Here is a 21,126-nt window from a genome sequence, read left to right on the forward strand (position 1 = left end):
AAAGAACCAACAACGAGGATCCAACCCACAACACGCAGAAACTTTCACCATGATTCTCAGCGAATTCTCAACAAGACGATAATGTAAGATTGCCGTTTAAGCAAAATAGGGAAAGCAGGCATATGGCTAATATGACCAGGATCTATCATGCTATAATGATGAAGGTCATTGCCATGAGGAAAGTTAATAAGGAGAGGTTGTACTCTCGGTATTATCTTGGAGTACCCCAGGGGGAAACAGATCCCAACTAACGACTCAAACAATATGTTCTTATCGACCGTAAAGGTAAATCATCATAAAACCTATGTCCTGGTAAAAAGTGTAATTTCCCGACGCCTCCGACTTGGAGCCAGACAGACAACCCCACAAGACAAATGACAAGAAAAGGAAAAACTATCCCAATGGATAGGGATAGTAAGACTACTTCGGACATAAGTGATATGCTTATGATGAGAAGACGGAAGATGGCAAATTATTTTGCCCCTACCGCTCTCATCTGGGTGCTGTAATGTTGCACCCAGTCTCCTTGCCATATTGAAAAGTGAGTGTTTTGTGGCTTAAGGGGGTCATCCCGTGTGTCGGATCCGCGGAATCGATTTTTTTTTGTATCAATTGCATCTAGATATAGTGTAGAATATATAGGCAAAGTGACTTTTCGATATTAGGAGTCGTTCGGAAATTATAGTGTGAAACGCGTGATAAGTCACATACCAGATTTGTATCGATCGTCGTAATAAAGCTGGTATTTATCAGTCTGAATGACGTTCGAATGACTTCGTTAAAAGGACAATAATTGAAGCCAGAGCCGTACATGAGCTTCTTCAAGAAACCTAAGGTTTATGGACTAGGTGTACAAGATTCAAGGTCAGTTAAGGTTTTATGGCTAAAAATCACATTCTACCTTTTATGTTAAATGCGTTTCTTTCGAAACCGCATGTTGAACATCGGCTGCCACCATAGCGCAAAATCTATTCAACGAAATTCTTTGAAATTTTCAGGACTTATTCAGAACGTATTTCTACGGTCCGCAAACATTCAGTAGTTTTTTTTTATTCATTGAAAAAGCTGTGAAAAAACACCAAAATTCGCAAAAACAAAGTTTAGCAAGTCACCAAAAATTTAGCTTTTAATATTTTTTAATAATCCTAGTTTGCGGACTATAGTTAAGCTTGTACGTTAAAATGCCGTTTACTTTTTTTTTTCTTTAAAATGATCGCAGCGCCCTCTAGCGTGGCAGCAGAAAAACACATTTTTTTTGGAGATGGGTGTATAAATTGCTCTGTATTTCAATAGCGAACTTTGCGATCGGGCTGGAAAAATTACTATGCACGCCCAAGATATTAGTAAATCCATGGTTAAACATTTGTATTTGTATCTGTCTCCAGTTCTTCACAAAAAATTTCTAAAAAAAATAAAGCCACACGGGATGACCTCCTTAAATATAGTTTCCTTCTTAGGAGTTACAATAGAGAAACTAATTTTAAAAATATTTAAAAAATGTTTTTGTAAGCCAATAAAAAAAACATGTCCGAATACCGGAAGCTGGGCGCTCCAGGTATAAAGGTTATGTGAGGAACTTCCTATGCTGGTACTAACATTAAGAGGGAACACTACCGGCAATAAATTTTATGCACGGTAGGTCTCGATCGCAGGGTGGAGGCGATATCATCAGACACTGCCATGCGCCTGCACCTTGGGGTGCTCCGTGACCAAAACCGGATACAGGTGGGATTTCGCTCTACTTTGTTTAATTCAAAATTCGACAAGGATACAAGTTATCGTTCGAAAGCGCCAGGTTTGCACCTAGGTTTCAGCTGATTAGTGGTCGTGACAACGCCATTTACTGAAGAGCAGAGCGAAGCGAGTGGTGTGGCCGCTATTAAGTAGATAGCGTCTGATGCGATTTCAGTTTATATGATGATGATGTCACACTTGTCGAAGCACAATGACTTCACGTGAGTTGAGGGCCGATGGAAGTTCACAAGTTTCGTGAGCCTCGCGAAGCGTACCGTTTGAAGTGTAGGTCAAACCGCGAACGTTATTCGTAAACGTTAAGTTTTCGATCGCACTTCGCTCGCGATGACCTGTTTGTTGTTGGGTTATTAGTTCGAAAAGATTGAGACGAAATGTCAAACCAGGAATTAATTCTTTTCGTTATCCAAAAGGACGAGATTGTTGGCATAGTCCGTAACATTATATTACATGACATACAAATGTATTTCCTAAATAATTACCTCCTCAAAATTCCGTTTTGACAGTTAAACGCTTGCAAAGCCCTTAAGTCCAACAAATTCATTTCGTTTGGAAGTGCACTGATACAACTTTCACCGCGCTCGTTATTCGTATCAACTTTATTTGAGCAGATATCGGAATGGGATGTATTAGGTTGTTTCAAATGAAATGTCGGATTTTTCAATGAAGTGAAGTTAGTTATGATTTTAATGTTTAAAACTGCCGCAAGGTGACTCTGGTGGTATGGGATAATTGAGTATAAATAGTCGTTCGTTCGATCAAGGAGTCATTTCAGTTTCAATCGTCATTGAAGTTCCAAGTAAAACTCAAAGAAAAAAGCATGGAAGGGAGTCAAAAACGTCTACTTTTTCTATATGAATTTAAACTTGGTCACAATGCAGCGGAGGCAACCAGAAACATTTGCAGAGCATTTGAAGCTGACGCAGCAAACGAACGAACGACACAGCGGTGGTTCGAAAAATTCCGATCAGGCGACACGACCCTCCAAAGTGAACCTCGTGGACACCCAGGACCATCGATCGACAACGACGAGTTGCGTTTGATAGTGGAATCTGATCCCCGATCATCGATTCGTGACATTGCAGAGAAAATAGGCGTACACTATTCGACAGTATCTCGGCACTTACAACAGCTTGGAAAGGTGAAGAAGCTTGATAAGTGGGTTCCGCATGAACTCAACGAGCAAAACATGGCGCTGCGAATGGAAATATCCAGTTCTCTACTCAACCGCAACAGGAACAATCCCTCTTTGCGCAGAATAGTGACATGCAATGAAAAGTGGTTATTGTACGACAACCGTCGCAGATCAGCGCAATGGCTAGATGCCGATCAGCCTCCACAACACATGCCAAAACCGAGCCTTCACCCGAAGAAGGTAATGGTAACTGTTTGGTGGTCTGCATCTGGAATTATTCATTATTCGTTTTTGGAGCGCGGTGAAACAATTAATGCAGAGAAATATTGTGCCCAACTTGATGAAATGCACGAGAAATTACGTGTTCAGCGGCCTAGATTGGTCAACAGAGATGGAGTGATACTGCTCCATGATAACGCCCGACCTTATGTTTCCAGAATGACGGTCCAAAAATTAAATGAATTACGATATGAGACTCTTCCTCATCCACCATATTCACCCGACCTCTCGCCAACCGACTACCACTTTTTAAGCATTTGGATCACTTTTTGGCGGGGAAACAATTCAGCAATGAAGTAGCTGTCAAAAGTGCCTTTGAAGAATTTCTTAGCTCTAGAAACCCAGACTTTTACGAAACTGGAATAAATGCCTTTGTATCTCGTTGGGAGAAGTGCATGGAAGCTGCTGGTTCTTATTTTGACTAATGAAATTAATTTTCATAAAAGTTATAGTTTTTTAAAATTTTACTCAAATATCCGACATTTCATTTGCAACAACCTAATATTTGGAAGCCTAGATTTTGTATATAGTAGTTTTTTCAGGTCGTTCGGTTGGATAAGTTCAGAGAACTGTTTCACTTTTTGGGGCTTAGATTTTCGGTCCTCACTCTTCCACGTTTCACCCAATATCACAAATAAGATCATGTTCCAGAAAGTACTAAAAGAGCTCTCCCGTTCGATACCCACATGGCTATATTCTGTGAAAAAGATGTTGCTGCTTCCCTTCTGCATAAATAGGGGACCCCTCCCTTAAATCCAGCTCAAAATGATGCCACTCGTTGCATGAAAAGAGACATAGAGACTACATGTTGTCGCCGAATTGACAATTTGTTCAGTCGTTTCCGAGTAAATCGGGGGTGACAGCGAGATAGACAATGAATCGATTTTGACAAGGTTTTTTTTAGACACAGAACCCTAAAAAGGGAGGAATAAAAATCCAAACAGATACAACCTCTTAGGTATTTAAATAATATGAATAATATTGTAAAATAAATACATTTTCTCGATGCTTTTAACTGGAATTGATGTCAAATATTCGATTTGGTTTTGCTGATGATCTTTTGTCCGTCTTGCTTTTTACTAGTTTGATAGTTTTTTTTTTTTTAATTTTAAGTTTATGGAAGTACTTAAAGGCACAATATAAAATTTACTACTAAATTGGTATAATATCAAATGAAATACGGTTTTGTGTGTCACTTTGCACTTTTCTTTTAGAAATGACACATTTTTTTCCCGATTTCTTATATCCTTTTCATGATTTTGTTGTTGTGAATTTTTCGGTTTTGTTACCTCCTAATTTGACACAAATGTTCCCATTGTCTCTTTTTGGCATATATATGAAGCGAAATCGAGGAAAACAAGTGAGATCCACAAAGGGCTGTTGCGTTGGAATTCATAATTGACTAAATATAATTTAAAAATACAAAAATGAAATAAATAACAAAATAAGTGAACCAAAATAACGTTAAACAATGAAATAGCTACATACATATAAAATGCATTCTAGGGCTATTCCTAAATGAAATAGTCCCAATGCCTAACTTAACGCATTTATCTACAGATGTGCAAATTTATAACGAGAGCAGTTATTTTTTAAATTGTATTTCTGATAATTGTTTTTCTATTAATTGTGATTTTGATATTTTTATATTGAATATGTTTATGTTTTCGCTTCCTTTACTATTGACCATAATGGAACCTATATATTATTATATAAATACAGGAAAAACAGATAATGGTTCGGAAAGACTGGAAAACGACGGAACTCAGATTTCTATTTTCATTGAAAATTTTCCGGTGCTTTGTTTCGACATGTTTTAATGATAATAATTTGACTAATAAAATAAATATTTCACGAGAAGAATTTTCTATAATTTTTCTAAAAGTTCAACTTTTGCTTTCAATTTTCACTACTTGTTTTTTTCTTGTTTTATATTGCGTTCTCACGTAAACGTCTGACACGAAACTGTAGAATTTAAATTCAAATTTTGTCTAGTATTTTGCTTAGCAAAGATATCTTTGACTCTAAATATATTATTTATGTAAAATTATACTAAAATGTGTAGATAAATAATCTTCAGGTTATTTTTTTTTATATTTACTGTTCTACTGACTCCCGTAACCTCGGAGGTGTCAATTGTGATAGATAACCCTTAAACAATCTGAGTGAGAAAGGGGATTTGGAGATGGAGAAGACTTTCAAAGAACTGCTATTATTTTCTCGTCTTAACGTACAGAGGAATTAATTGCCGAACCCACCATTCTCGCGTATGAACTACTTTCAATTAAAGTTCAACTGAAAATTATTAACGGCATCATTAAGCTGCCGTCCACTGGATTGTATCATAGCGTCGAGCGCATCACTACGTTGCTTCACAACCGCTTCCCGCATGATCAATTCAAATGGATTCATCTCATCGACACCATCTTGTGTTTGTGCACGATACTTTCCTAGCTTCCAGAAGCTATTATCTTTAGTATTAGCCTCGTCATTGTTCTCATCGTTAAATGATAACGAATTATTGGAATTACTATTGGTTGAGGTATTGATTTTGTACTCATTCCGATTTATTTCGTTTTCAGGAATGCATTCAAGGAATTCATCCAACGGTTTAGTAGCGACCAAATGTCGGAGAATATCTAAAAAAATAAAATTGAGAGATTAAATTATCGCAAAGGATTCGTCAGCATTAAAAGTATAATAAAGTATATTAATTATTTACATTTGGATATTTTTATTAGTAAGTAAAACTATTTTTTGAGTTAGCAGGAAAAAGACGAAAATGTCGTAAAATTACTATATAACCACTTGATCATTGCATTACATACCTTCCATGACTCTATCATACAATTCGATCGCTGCCTGATGAGTTTCGGCGTTCAACTCACGTTTTCTTCTCAGTATCTTTTTGAAAAGGATCTGCCATTGATTAGGTGACACCAGACGAACCTTGTCATTTGGAAAAACAAAAAAAGTAATTAAATTTTAATCCGAGGTTATTTTGTAAGTGAAATTTAAGAACAAAACCCCTAAAGAAAGAAAAACGAGACCCTCAAAGACTGGATGATCATAGGTAGACAACTTGAGGATACTAATACAAACCCAGCATTTAACTATGCCTCCTGCGGTTACCACTACGTTTACCTTACAATGGTGATGGGAGCGCGGTTTAACAGAGGATCTCTCTGAAGCTCTGTAAGTACCGATCGCCACCCCCCGTATTAAAAAGTGTGCATGATTGAACTGAGTGTGACTGTGTAATCATGTGAATATGAAATTACCGCCACGGTCTCGGAACGCAAAAAAGAAGAAACATTTGCATATGGCCAGGAGAAGGCAAGGTTGCTGCAGGGTAGAATAGATAGGATGGTGGAAGCATCAAGTGAAAATATGATACGTCATCGATTTTTTCCTCGGTAGCGCCGCACGAGTCACGTGTCTTCCACGCACGAGGATAGCAATTTTATAACCGGATGATTCCCCTGTCCGAACAGAGAAACTTCGATTCAAGATTATCCTTATTGTATCTTATTGGAAAAGAAGGTTCAACACAATAACAGGCTTTTGGTGTCAGCTGATAAATTTTCGCAGACTTAAATGTGAGTGACATAGCTTTTAAGCCACCTAGTTCCAAAGGCAGATTCCCCACTCTGACGGAATGCAAAAGGGGTAGGGCGTGTTCAAGGATTTGTTAACGGCAATAGTAATACATGATTTTATTATATCTGATATAATTAAGCTAGATCTTTTTAGGACGCCACAAAGCAATCACTTAATGGAAAAGATTGCTTCGTTGCTATGACGACAATTAAGCGCACTTTTATTGTTACTTGGAGGCATTCGTAAACTTTACCGAAATCAATCAAAAGTCCTCAAAGGAATTAAAACTTCTAGAAGGGCAAAAGAGACCCCTCACAGTCTCGAGACTTAGGCTGTCCTGTCGAGCACTGCTACAAATATTTTCCAACAGATATTCTCAATGCACCCCTACACTTCTCATTCCTCGGACCCCAGTGTTGAATACGCTGTAGCGCACAGTGCTGGCAAACAACGTGAGTCCGGATGGGGACAGTGAAGCCCTACCTACTGTAGCACCAACATCTCAGACGAAGTAACTCGCGTATTATTGGCATTCATTATGGAAAACGCCACATGCATGCCGTAATTCACGAAAAACTATGCTATAGACTTCTCAACTAGGCCACCGTGGAAGAACGGCAACGTGTAGCAGAGAAACGGTCGGGTCGGCATAGCTGAAAAATATCATCTCTCAGGAGTCGCCAGTGGTTTCCCGGCGGAAGTATTGGCGACGCAAGAACAAGTAACATAGCCATTCTGACCGACAGCGACATCCTCCGCATCGCTAAGTGGGCTGCTCGGAGTGCCATTGATATATGCCAACTTACCTAGTCGAAGCGTTTTGACGTTAGTACTCGTGAAACCTGGCCTCTCTAAGAAGAATATGGGAGGGGGGGCGGGTACCATAACCATCACAGAAGATAAAATAATTAGTTTAGAAGGAAGGGAAACCCTCATGTACTTTCTCTGTGATTGCTCAGCTCTGGCTAGAGTTAGGCTGCGGACACTGGGTAAACCATTCTTTGGGGACCTCAGACAGATTTCTAGCTACAAGGTCGGAGAGCTGGTTTCCTTCGTGAATGCTACAGGCTGGCTCTGAAGACTTGAGCCAGCTGGACTCTGCCTCCTTGCTTCCATAACAACAGTCACGGTTTGATTTCTGATTTTACTTTAAGCTTGTTTCGTTTTTCTTCAAACAATTAGTCGGTGCCCAGAGGTGGCGGTGAGGAAGACGGGCGGCAACCCTGTCGACTGAATCAAAATCAATTAGCCGAGGAGAACCTCCATAGTTGTAGCACCGGGAGACACTGTACTCACTTTGGCTTACCGGCCGTGATTCAGTAGGCGAATGCACCAAAGGCCTAATCAGGGCGATCAGACCCGAGTCTGCACGGGGACTCATCTGAAGTGGTAATTGGCCACGAAACCTTACCAGGGGTATACTGGTACCATGGAAACCGAGATAGCTCCTGGACTCTCATACTTCGGATGAACTTCGGTTTTATGTGAGGACAGCTCGGTTATTTGCGGTTGGCCCCCTAGTGGGAGCTGCATGGTGGTTGTTGGTTATACTTAAGCGAGAGGAGACCTTCGAGCCTCGGCTTGGTGTTGCGATTCAACACGGGTGCCGTAGTCCTTAGTTCGGTAGAGATTCAGCTAGGTCTTGCATCCACCAGTATGAATGCTATGGCATACACTTGGTATAGGCTGGTACCGTTGTTGCTTGTCTCGGCGAGGCTCTGATTGTGGTCACAAAATCAATCCGTATCTTAAGAAGACCGTGGGATTAAGTCTTCCAGACAGGTGCTCACGTTAAACTCTGAAGGACTCACAAACAATTAGTAATTTCGGACCCCGGTGGAATCCCAACGAACTACGAATAAGACACATGACATGTTGTATATGGCATGAGGAGTGAAATGCCTAAACGGACCCTGCTACATTCCCAAGCCTGCCTAGCACAGAGGCATGCATGGCGGAGGAAGAGGGGAAGCCGCCCACCAGAGAAAAGAAGCGAAATCCGGAATTATCATATTAGAGGAGAAAAGTGTCTAGGAACTGGCGAAAAAGTTTCATTAGTATATTTACAGAATAGGACCACAAAACCGAATCCTACACAAGTTACCCATCCATTCATCATTAAAAGGAAGTGCGGTACCTGACTTCAATTACGCCTCAAAGATGTTCTATGCGAAGTTACCAGACACCCCATCAGGCAAGCCTTTTCGTGCGGTTAAGGGGGTCTTCTGTAAATACGTGTCGGCGTATACACGGACGTATCTGCAGATCTGCATACATGAGTGCTTACTCATAGAAGAAGGTAAAGTGCTGGTGAGGCAGAGATTTTGATGTTGAAGAAGAACCTTTCCTTGCTTCAAATCCACTACAATCATGTTCCGAATCAACTCATGATTTAGGTGGTAAGCAAGGTTCCAAGATTATAATTCTGAAGACGTGATCGTTAATGTTCTTGCGCGTGTTCTCAAGATTTTCCTGAGGTACACTTTTACAGCACTAATTTAATTTCACCAAGCAGAAATCGATCCGACAGTGTATTCTTTATACTAATTAGAGAAACCCGAAACAAAAATCGCATTTGTATACTTACCTTGGCATAATCAAGCAAATACTGTGGATTTGTATGTATCAGCAGTTCAATACCCTCGGATTTTGGCAAAAGTATAGTTAAAAGGCTATCCACTCCAATTACATTCGGATTAGAGTTGATGAACGCTATGATGTCGTCGATAAGCGAACTACCCAACTTTCCACTATTTAAAAGTGACTGGAAAGACCAGAAACCAAAAATTAGTCGGAAACCATTTATGAGACAAAATCTGATGGAATTACCTGAATTTTTATAACAATTGAACTAGTCTCATCCCAATCATTTGAAAAAGGTACACCGTTCACGTCTGTTTTCAAACAAAGCGGCGGCATTTTATTCAAATAGTTCTCGCGGCGTTCGAAGAACACAATAGGCCGATGAAAAGAATTACTACTATCGGTTTGTAGCTGCCAGTATTCATTCGCACCTTCTTCCTCATCATTTCCACCGCTACCGCCGCTTCTACAATCAACACCCCCAGAACCAATTGCATCATAGTCAGGAAGGATCGGTGCAAGTTGCATTTGAAGTTGCTGATTGGTTAATGTATGTGTATCAAATTTTGCATGAGTAGTTTTAATCAGGGCTGTATTATGGTATAGATAGTCAATAAAGGCTAACCGAAAGCCATTCACGTCTGGCAGTATTGTCGACACGTCCAATCCATTCCACCTGCAATGTGGAGGCTTCTTAACCACACCACTCCTTTCTGTGGTGGACTGCTTCAAAAGACCTAGATACATACGAAACAGGATCTTCATTGCTTCGAATTCCGGGTCTTCATAATTTGAATCAACCACGGTGCTGGCCGATGAATTATCTGATAGCTGGAGGCTTTGCCGCCGTTGTCGGCTCGAGTAAACAATCGTATTCGGCCTATATTGACCTCTATCTGTGCTGAATAAGTTAAGCTGAGACTGCAGATCAGTCTGCATCACATCAGTTGCACTACCTCCTTGTCCTGCTCCACTGACCAACATTATGCGACTATTATATTTGTAGTAGTCGTAAAAATATGCTTGTAAAACGATTTCTAAAATCTTTTGAGAGGTTCTGTATCCAGGACATCCAACGTTCATGGCAAAATAATTCATAAACAGTTTGATGATTAAATTGAGGTCGATACTATGCGTAACAATAAGGATACGTATGATCACATCAGCAACTGCTTCGATAATCTCTGTACATTCAGTCACAAACAAAATGGCTTCAGTGAGGTCCGAGAATGAACACTTTCGATAGTTTTCCGATTGAAAGTTATCAAATAGTAGCTGCGACCAATTATCCCGAAGAACTGTATAAACCTGGGACCTTCGTAACGTTTCCATTACTTTTAGTGCTTCCTGACGCTTGTTCTGGTAGCACAGACAGAGGACCAAACAGACTTTCTTCTCAGGTGACCTAAAATTACGAGCTAATATCACAGACATACAGAATGGGCTACAATAAGTGACTTACAACTGCTCCAAATTGCAGCTTGTATACAATTGATAGAAACGATCATTTAAAATTTCACGGAAGACTGACGAGCTAAGGGCAATATGCGTCAGATTATCCGGAGAATACTTCAGGAAGAGTTCAAAAAGTTCCTCGGCACAGGTTCGGTCGTTAGGAGAGTTCGTCAGTCCTAGGCTTGGAAGAATTTGTGTTAGATATTCAGTCCCGGATTTATTGGATCCCACACGAGAGAGCATCAAGGTTAACGTATATATGAGTCCATCGTGAGTTGAGTTACTGTTGGTACTATCCAAACTGTTGCTTTCCCGGTAACTAGTATAAATATCGATTATGGAATGTTTGCACATTGAGTAATACGCAACGGCTTGTGAGTAGGTTTCCTTGCGATTGGATCTGGAATGGAGAAAAGATTGATCAGATCGGCCATGCTACAACCCGAGCGGGGGTAAAGCAGCGTCCAGTGATTTCCCCCCGTCTTTGACGAAACCAGCTCAACTTACTGTATTGTGAAATCTGCTAGCATTTTGCACGTTTTCAAGTACGAAGCATTCAAGATTTTGGTATATTCGTCCTGAGATTCGATAGGAGATGTTGCACTGCTTCCGTTAGCATCATCACAATAATCATAGCTAGTTGGAATGGAGAGGAATTCTCGCGCAAGACGAATAATTACGTGAGCTTCTTCAATAAGTTCATAATAAATCTCGGGACTATTTTGACGGTAGATGCGCGCCAAATTCACAATATCGTCGACAAGCACTTCAGGTTTTGGTAGCTCTAAATCATAAATTGTCCAGTCTAGAATTTCATTTGATGAGGAAATGATGTTGTTGTTTCCATGTCCAGCGAATGATGAGACGAGATTACTACTTCGACCGGTAGAAACCGCGCCTGGAGTTCCAGATGATGCTGTTGATCGTTTGGAAGTAGGAGCTGAAAGGCTTCGAGCCGGTTCATTATCTGTTGTTAGAAGTACTAGGTTTTTTGATGTGGATGCAACATGCCTAATACCAAAAAAGCCACAAATACCCATAACACAAATTGGCACATCGACAAGAGGACTCGTCTGTAAGAAAATTTGTTTTTTTTTTCAACTTTATCCCTGGCTATCTTGCCAGATGGGTGTAGAGAAAATCGACTAGGTATTAATCCACCTCCAATTCTTCACATTTTCTACTTCTATCCATTTCCAAGTGAGAAAAGTGAAGTTAATACCGTCAACCTCATCTGTTTGATTTTCCTAGTTTCATTTCTTTCAACCATCTTGAAAAGAGTGAGTTCATGACTTACCTCATTTGGATACGGATCCGTTATCATTGGATATTCGAAATAGCTAGAAAATAACTTATGACCTATTCGTGAGGAAAACGTTTCAATTCCATTCTCAGTTATTGCATGAACAACAAAATTATCAATAATAACATCAACCACAGGCGAGGTGAACGGATAGACAGCTAAACATTTTGTATTTTCCGTATACCACTTGCCTGAAACGAAAAGAACGAAGAACATCGATAAATAAAAACAAGAACTTCTATTGAGATCAGGAAATATATAAACCTCAAAACAGACGGACATATTGGATACCAAGCGATTCCTCATACGATTCTAAGCAAAAAATATTCATCAATTCCTGTTGATTTCTTAACTCTTAACCCGTCAAGTAATGAGCATGCCTTTCATGGGGCAGGAAGAAGTCAAGTAATTGACCACAATCTGTACTTCAAAGTTCTTAGAGTTGATTAGAGACTGGCGAGTGTTAGCCGAAGTCTCATTCTCAAATCACGGTTATTTAGAATTTAGTCTGACTATTGCAGGCAAACAGTCTGTAATACAAAGACGGAAGCCTAGGGAGACGGGTTGGGCAAAGTTCAATTCACTTCTTGAATATAAGAGGCTTGTGAAACGTTCGAAACGAGACTCCTTTAGAGCATACTGTGAGGAACTGGAAGATGAAAAGGAGACTTTCAGGCTGTGCAGAGTCCTTAATAAGGATGAGTCGGCCAAGTTAGACTCTCTTAGAATACCAAATGGCACTTTCACGAACTCCAGGGTTGAGTCTATACAGACTCTCTTGAAAGTACACCACCCGGGAGAACAGGTCTCGGACGTGGGAGAAAGAGAATTGGCGGTTTCTGCAAACCCTTCAACAGGAAGGTGTTGCAAGGGGAATTGGGACACTGCAAGAACGATTGTTACCAATGAAAAGGCGAGAGCTGCTATACTATCATTTGAACACTTCAAAGCGACGGAAGAGGAAGCGAAGCGAGGAAGAATGCGTGTTAGGATATACTAACGCCTTGTACACAGATGACCCGAAAACAGAACAGGATTCTGAAGCATGAGCCTTGCTCCCGAATAAAAACGGAAAGTGGGCTTTTCCCTTGAGACAATGTTCAACGGTCTTTCAGACTGAAGTGTATGCGATTCTAAGGGTGGCAACCTGGATGATTGATGAGCAGTTGAAGAGCAGGCGCATCGCAATCTGTAGCGACAGTTAAGCTGCATTGAGTGCGTTGAGAGATTCTTTGATTACTTCAAAAATCGTTCCGGAATGTAGAAATCGATTAAATTCTGTTTCTAAATTCAATACGGTGAGACTATTCTGGGTACCCGGGCATCGTGGTGTAATGGAAAATGAAGACTCGGATGCTCTAGCAAAAGAGGTTCCCCCATGCAATTGGGGTGCCAGTAACATTGGCTAATGGTGCTATCAAAAACTGCGAACGAACTTGCCATAATGCTGCTAAACACACGAAATTTTTCCCGTCAGAACCAAACAAACATACGACAAAGTTTGTTCTGTCGAAAAGCAGGAAAACTTGCAGAAGTAAAGATTTCAACTTATCAGCTGAATTACCATTTAACTATTACTACTTTAAGCTGTAGACAGCCCTGGTCTAAGCGAATTTCCGGATTCTAGACAACCAGGCCATCACGTGTTTGTCCAATCATCTTCATCATGTCATTAGCTAGGCTCAGGCCGCGATGACTGTTGACTTGGCGACTGAAACGACCGCTTTGCTCAAACATCAGCCGTTGCAGATTAGAAGAGTTCACATCCCTTATCCTTCCTTCAAGGCGTCAGAACTGTTGCTAGGAAACTGCATCAACACGTGTTCGCGGTATTTCTAGCAACAAGTTTTTAGGAAATAAAACCCAACACCATCTCTATCGCTACTAGTAGTTTCTTTATTTGACATATATCGATATTTCATTCCCTTCTTCAGTGGCAGATGTATACTTCTATAAGGACGATTCGTCGCTTTTGCCTGCGAAGTCATTTCCGAATCTTGCAACCAAAGTTACCAACGCAGCATCGCCTCAAGCAGAGGGTCTTCATGCATAAGAACACACGCACACACTTCAATGTTGTTGCAGCTGTATAGCCCCACCTCCAACAACTTCTTAAATAGGTCTAACAAGACTGTACGCAGGAGATTTTGGTTAAATCATGAGGGACCAGCGACTGTGCTGATAGGAGGTAATGACGCTGCAACCGTCCATGGTGAACTAATTTGGTTGGGAAATTAGGAGATTTGGGTCTTCGAACAGATAGAGGGAGAGGAAGACGGAGGGTTAATTGACATACGGGGAATTGGCTGCAGATAGAATTTTTGGCTCGCACATCTGTTGTCGTGCAACCATCCCGATCGTTCGACATAAAACATCAAAGCTCAAAAGGTAACATTGGCCCCAGGCCGAAACGTGGATTGGTATCCACGATGCAGCATAAAAACTGGGAAACGCCTGCTGAACCAACACCAACAGCTCTACTGCCAAATCCTATCTGCACCTCCACGTGATGACCACTAGCAGCTCCTTTTTAACGAAAAGCTGCAGACGGAAAAGGATGAAGGAGAGTCACCCGTGCCTAAAAACGGGACAAAATGTCCTCCAGGTTGGGCTTGAGAGATGCGTTGGAGAGGAGAAAAGTCACTACACCATATATTATAGTAGCCATCCAGTAAACCATGTGCTCGGAGTAGGTTTCTTAGTCAGCCAAAAAATGAAACCTGCTGTTATCGGCTTTGAAAACATAAGCGAACGGCTATGCACTCTGCGCTTGAGAGGCAAATTTAAAAATATAAGCCTCATTAACGTTCACGCCCCTACAGAGGAGACTGCAGAGTCGGAGAAGGATGCCCTCTACGAAACAATAGAAGCCTGTCCCAGATATGATATCAAAATCATACTTGAGGATTTTAACAGCCAAGTGGGGAGGGAGCCCTTATTCAGGTGATACGTTGGCTCCCATAGCTTACATCAAAATACAAATGATAATGGACTGCGGATTATTCAATTAGCAGTGTCACATGAAAAGGTTATTGGAAGTACCTGGTTTGCGCAGAAAGCGGTCCACAAACAAACGTGGGTCACCAATGTACACGCCATAAGAGAATTCGGTATCCCGACGAAATTGATAAGACTGACTAGGTTGACCCTGTCCGATGTGCGAGGCCAGATAAAGGCAGCAGGATCACTTTCACACCATACGACATCAACAACGGTCTAAGACAAGGAGATGCCCTATCATACGTCCTTTTTAACCTGGCCCTGTAAATAGTGATCCGTGATGTGGAGGTAAATGCAAGAGGTAGGATCCTCTTTAAGTCCACCCAACTACTGGTCTATGCTGACGATATCGACATCATGGGAAGGACCACCCGAGCGGATCACTGAATCTGTATGGATGAGGATGATTCCATTCGAAAAGTCTATAAGGGCAAAGTCTATGATAGAAATAGAAGACGAAGCAGACCCTGCCTGAGATGTAACGATGGCGTAGGCGAGAACGCCAGGCAGCTTCTAGGGATATCGAATTGGTGGAAGTTGGCGCAAAACCGGGATGTCTGGAGTTCCTTATTAAGGTTGTTGTGCCGTTGATGATGGTGATGATCAGTTTGAATTTTAGGCTCGCCCGTCTGCTATCAAGCCGGAAGTCTCAACTCTGGTCAAAGCGCAGCCGACTGTCGTCTCGAATGTGCAACCAATCCGATTGTTTGACATAGAACATCAGATCCCTGATGGTCTCAAGAATGTCCCACCCGCTAAGCGGACGTTTCTAGCATTGGATCGAGGGTCAGTTCGAATTTGGGATCTGCAGATTCTCGTCAAACTGCTAGCATTGGGATTAGCTCCAGCACGTACCGTCCATTTGAAAATATTAGGTTGGGAAAAAGTAATATCGTACTTTGTCAATAGATGGCGACACTTAAACATATCTTGTGTTGTACTTATCGCATCGGGTCATACTATACGGCGATTTGAAGACGACAATCTGCGCTATAGATGACAGTTTTATGATCGTACGTTTCACTCTCAAGTTATAGCGCGTCAAAGATGGAGTTCGCCAAGGAAGAAATTCGTCATATTTTACATTTTTACTACCTGAGAGGTAAAAATGCAGCGAAGGCGGCCGAAAAAAGTTCGTGAAGTTTATGGGGACTGTATTGTACTGGATACTGTAACGATTCGCATAGCACAGCGTTGGTTCGATCGATTCCACTTTGGTGTAGTGCATGTCGAAAATACACCCCGTACTGGTAGGCCAATCGTCGTAGAAACCGATAAAATCGTCGAAATCATCCAAGTAGACTAGCATGTGAGCATTCACTCGATTGGCCAGGAACTGTGTAAGGATCATAAAACCGTTTGGGATCATTTGCAAAAGAGAGGATGTTTGGGTGCCACACAAGTTGACGGAAAAAAATCTCTTGGACCGAATCAACGCCTACGATGCACTGCTGAAATGGAACGAATTCGAACCATTTTTGAAGCGAATGATGACTGGTGATGAAAAGTGGATCACGTACGAAAATCTCAAGCGAAAAAGATCGTGGTTGAAGGGCGGCGAGCCGGCCCAAACCATTGCCAAGCCCGGATTAACGGCCAGGAAGGTTTTGCTGTGTTTGCTGGGATTGGTAGGGAATCATAGACTATGAGCTGCTCAACTATGGCCAGACTCTCAATTCGGTCCTCTACTGTGAGCAACTCGACCGTTTGAAGCAGGCGATTGACCAGAAACGGCCAGAATTGGTCAATAGGAATGGTGTTGTGTTGCACCAGGACAACGCTCGGCCTCACATATCTTTGATGACCAGCCAGAAGCTACAGAAGCCCGGATGGGAAGTCCTATCGCACCCACCATATAGTCCGGACCTGGCACCAAGTGATTACCGGCCATTCTGGTCCATGCAAAACGCTTTTGGTGCTACTAAGTTGGCCTCAAAAGAGGCTTGCGAAAACTGGCTGAGTTTTTGGCAAATAAGGAGGGGGGTTTTATAAGAGGGAGTTGCCTTCTAAATGGCAACAAGTTTGCGAACAAAACGGCGCATATTTGACTTAAATCGGAAAATTCCAAATATGTTAGATAAAGCGTTAAAATTCGATCACAAATACGACATTACTTTTTCCCTAATTCAATATTATCTCGCGCAGTCAGTGTTCACAACTGGCAAATTTTTTTGGCAAGTTTGGTTGATTCAAAGCCTTGGTGCCAACGTAATACAACGTTGGACATCCATCCATCGCTTCCCTCACCATATATATAATATAGGGTTTCCTTGAGTTTCCCTGTCTTTTTTTCTACTCAATTTTTATGTTACTAACCTTGGTTCGTAAACTGATACACATAGCCATCAGAAACCGTTGATATAAACAGCGTGAAGCCAATACAATTTCCATGGTAACTAGATTTCATGAAATGTCCACCATTACTATCAGCCACTCCTTCTCCACCAATCAATCCCTTCTCAACGAAGTCATAGGAATGATGCGTTATGTTATTCTGATGCTGATGATCGCTTGGTGACTGACTTTGGTTCAGTTTGAAATAGATGGGTTTCAGTGCCATGCAACGGAATTCGTCATGTATTGTCGCAACGCCGCACCCTACCCCACCATCCGAAGTGTTCCGATAGTTTGACAGTTCGTTTTGTTGATGAAGACGAAGCTGTACGAGCGAACGTACTGAGTAGAAGATTCGATCGTTCGACTGTGAATAAAGAAATCAAGTCAGACAAGAATGCTTCCATCCGTAACCGTAGGTCTTCTCTCACCGAAATATTTTCATTGGTACTTTTCAGCATGATCTTCACATCATTAACCAAATACGGCCGATCTTCGGAGAATGAGGACTGCCGGTGACTGTCGTGATCCCAATTCGAGCGAATATCAGTTTGAAATTTAACACCGTTTGCTTGATTGTATTGCTTTGCAACTTCGAAGTCAATAGTTTTGTTGCGTCTTTGATTGGAAGACGAGAAATAGTTCCCATAGCTATATTGATGCGATGGATTGTGCTGTCCAGTAGGATTCGTTGAGCTATCTGCAAGTATTAAAGGATCAAATGGTGATAAGACTCTTTGTGGATGTCGTTGAAATTTCACCTGTTTCTATACTGTTTGTCGTTGTACCATCTTCAGTACCTATGTCACCCAAATCGACAATTTTGAACGCGGCGACAGTTGATGCATCCATACAGGATATTACATGCTCACTTAAAGATATCTTGAAAGGTTTGAAATCCAACTGGATGTAGAATGGGGCTTCGAAGAAATCAATGAATTGAAATTTGTTGGCATCATTGGTCCGACGTCGACACTCATAGAAATGAATCTGTTGTTCACAGCATACAGCAATGGTTCCTGATGTCTTTAGGGGCAAAAGAGAAAGGTTATAGGCGCAGATGGTAGGTATAGGCAATCTCGTACCTGGCAACAGGTCACCAGATGAGGTGGTGCAGGTATTTCGTTGCTGATTGGTATTTCAATGACTTCAATGTGGTCACCACAGGTCACGTTCGGGGTAGTTTTCGAGGCGATGCGCGCTCGTATCGGGACAGAGAAACAATCATCTACTGAACTAGCGATATCGAAATTAGTATAGGCGCGAACGAACGTCCGCTGTTTGATTCGATCCAGCTTAGCATCCGCTTTGTGTTCCAGAGTGAGAAGGTAGTTCCCTACGGGAGCCAAACTTAAATGGTAACTGATCATCTAAATCAAACCAGAGGATCCCACCTGCTGCACAAAAGTAAAGCTGCTCCACCAGATCAATTGTGGGAAATGCAATTTTTGTGGGTTGACAGTTATCATTTTGGTCAATGTAGCACCGGCGGTCCTCGACTCGATCACATCCATCTCCATTTCCAGCTGCGAACCTGCTATCCGAACTGCTGTTTGCTGGGTCTTTGCAAACTCTACCGCGACTAGAGCTCAATGTTAAAATTTCAATTAGATGATTCCGATGAGCTATAGCCAACCGGTTCGGACCAATCAAGCAGCTCGCAGCGATGTCGCCGCTAGCAGGATAGGTGTTCTGCTGCTGGAAGTTATATGCTGATATCACTTTTACCATCTTGGGATACTTCTAGGTTTCGGGTGCACAGTGCTTCTGAAATGAACATGGAAACTATCAAGGAACGTTTTATTACCAAAATATAACTACCTGCGTCCGCCTTCCCTACTGTTTCAGTACCACTTAAATCTGCCGACCGTTACCGTGAGACTAAACGCAACAAAATATATTTATTGCACTCGCCATTGAATGCGTTCAACAATGAAACGATTCGCCGAGCCCTAGCTCTTAACTAATCCATTAGAGTCCACGGAAATTAGGACACAGCGCGAAACTGATGATGATGTTGATGTCATATTGTTCCTTCCCACACATTATTTAATTAGGTGACGACCGCACGTCGACATACACTAAACAAAAACTCGTCCGCGCGCCTCTTCCTCACTTATATCTTCCACACAAAAAGGACTCGTTCTACTTTCTTTGCTATTCCCTATTCAACATTTCACATTACATTCGGAACGCCTTGCACACACCCAACAGCAAAACAGAACGAAATTATGTCATTGCAGAACGTTCCGATACCAATCAACAAATTAGACACAAATCGAGACAACCAAAGCGACTCACTCCCTTCCTCTCTAGAAATGCGATACCGTCCACAATATACGCATCCCAACCAATCAATCCACCAAGTTAAGACGGGAAAATTTTCGACAGTTCGACGTTGACAGCGCCCGCAAGACTCGTCAATTGTCCCGTTTCAGGCTTGCGTCTGACGGCGACCGTTATGTCAGTTTTCGATCGCCTTCTTGTTGTGACTTCAAAACATTGAGACGAAATGTCAAATCAGCTGAGGAACGAAAAGAAAAGTCCATTAAACCACATTGCATACAATTAGATAAAGTATTTCCTAAATAATGACCTCCTCAAAATTCCGTTTTGACAGTTGAACGCTCACAAGCCAAAGGGAACGACATTCGCCGTCCTGTAAGAAATAGCAATAACAATAACGAATTGTGTTGCCAAATTATGACTCTTCAGACAAGAAATGCAGATTCTGGTTGTCAAGGTACGACCTCGTATTCCTGATTTAGAAGGTCCTTGAATCTTCGGGGAAATCTAAACAATGCGGGTTAGTGAGAAACTCGATCAATGACCTATGGCGCAGGCACATCTGCGAATTACTGAGAGCCAGGTGATTACACCCAATAAGGGGGAAGTTGGGACGTTAAGCAATGGATCCAAAGTTATCATTGGTATACTGCGTGCACAACAGCCAACGAACACCACTGCTCAAAGAGCAGGGACCAGCAAAAGCACGTCTGAAATAAATATAACAGACGTCAGAAAGGAGACAGGTCTCAGTGGCGCCGGTGTTAAATGGTACCTGCGCTATCTGAAGGAAGGCCTGAAATCAGAAGAGGCCCTTAAGAAGGCTCAGGACAAACCTAAGCTATCTCTACCGGAGCCGAGAAAGCGGGGAGCAGCAGAGATCAGCCCGCATGAAGGGAATGCTCCCAAAAAATCCAAACCTGAACCCAAGGGGGGAGAGAAACCGGGCAGGTCAGGAGTGAAGGCAGTGTTTGGGAAGTCTCCTAATAGAGTGTGGTTCGCACCCAAGTCCAGCCAAGTATCCAACTTGGCGCGCTTATCCCTTGGGAGCGATGGAGTCCTGCTTCTTTTATCCCTCGCTGTCAAGTGAGACTGTGGAAAGAACTAAGTTAGGGTCTTACCAAATTGTTTCTGAAGTTCCAGCGAAACAAAGACAAACAATCAAAACAAAAACTGCACACACAACAGTCAACCGTTGGCCGATGTCGTCAGAATATTCCCATATGTTATGGTGCTGGTGACGACATCGCTCAGTAGCAGCGATTCCGTGTTCCGGGAATCGCTTGCATTTTGCACATTAGCACATGTGCATGTTGTACGTTAGCACATGGGCAAGGTTGCTGTTGTTTATTGTGATACTTGATCAGTCAGCAACGTACGCTGACCTTGCAGCAATCAC

General features: G+C 41.8%; 1 protein-coding gene across 2 annotated transcripts; it reads right to left on the reverse strand.

Moving 5' to 3' along the window:
* Positions 1-4,125: 4,125 nt before the first annotated feature.
* LOC119660798 lies at positions 4,126-20,094 on the reverse strand. 2 transcript variants are annotated; one of them, XM_038069626.1, is made up of 14 exons: positions 20,038-20,094; positions 19,263-19,965; positions 18,836-19,205; positions 18,527-18,777; positions 18,203-18,467; positions 17,873-18,141; positions 17,424-17,808; positions 12,102-12,298; positions 11,312-11,877; positions 10,812-11,204; positions 9,596-10,754; positions 9,354-9,530; positions 5,995-6,115; positions 4,126-5,805 (listed from the first exon to the last, which is right to left on the reverse strand). In XM_038069626.1, the coding sequence occupies exons 3-14, from the start codon at positions 19,170-19,172 to the stop codon at positions 5,447-5,449; spliced, it is 4,479 nt and encodes a 1,492-aa protein (XP_037925554.1). In that variant the 5' UTR covers positions 19,173-19,205; positions 19,263-19,965; positions 20,038-20,094; the 3' UTR covers positions 4,126-5,446. The 2 variants fall into 2 exon arrangements, with proteins under 2 accessions (XP_037925554.1, XP_037925553.1); XM_038069625.1 differs by having other exon boundaries at positions 18,836-19,208.
* Between the last annotated feature and the right edge of the window lie 1,032 nt (positions 20,095-21,126).

This window comes from Hermetia illucens, chromosome 7 (assembly GCF_905115235.1).
Source record: "Hermetia illucens chromosome 7, iHerIll2.2.curated.20191125, whole genome shotgun sequence".
In the NCBI taxonomy this organism is placed as follows: domain Eukaryota; kingdom Metazoa; phylum Arthropoda; class Insecta; order Diptera; family Stratiomyidae; genus Hermetia; species Hermetia illucens.

Bases quoted from the DNA above. Each gene is read 5' to 3' on its own strand.
- LOC119660798 (XM_038069626.1), bottom strand. From the start codon at position 19,172: ATGGTAAAAGTGATATCAGCATATAACTTCCAGCAGCAGAACACCTAT. The intron at 18,468-18,526 runs GTACGAGATTGC...TTGCCCCTAAAG, and splicing joins ATCTGGTGACCTGTTGCCAG to ACATCAGGAACCATTGCTGT. The intron at 10,755-10,811 runs GTAAGTCACTTA...TCGTAATTTTAG, and splicing joins AGCTGCAATTTGGAGCAGTT to GTCACCTGAGAAGAAAGTCT.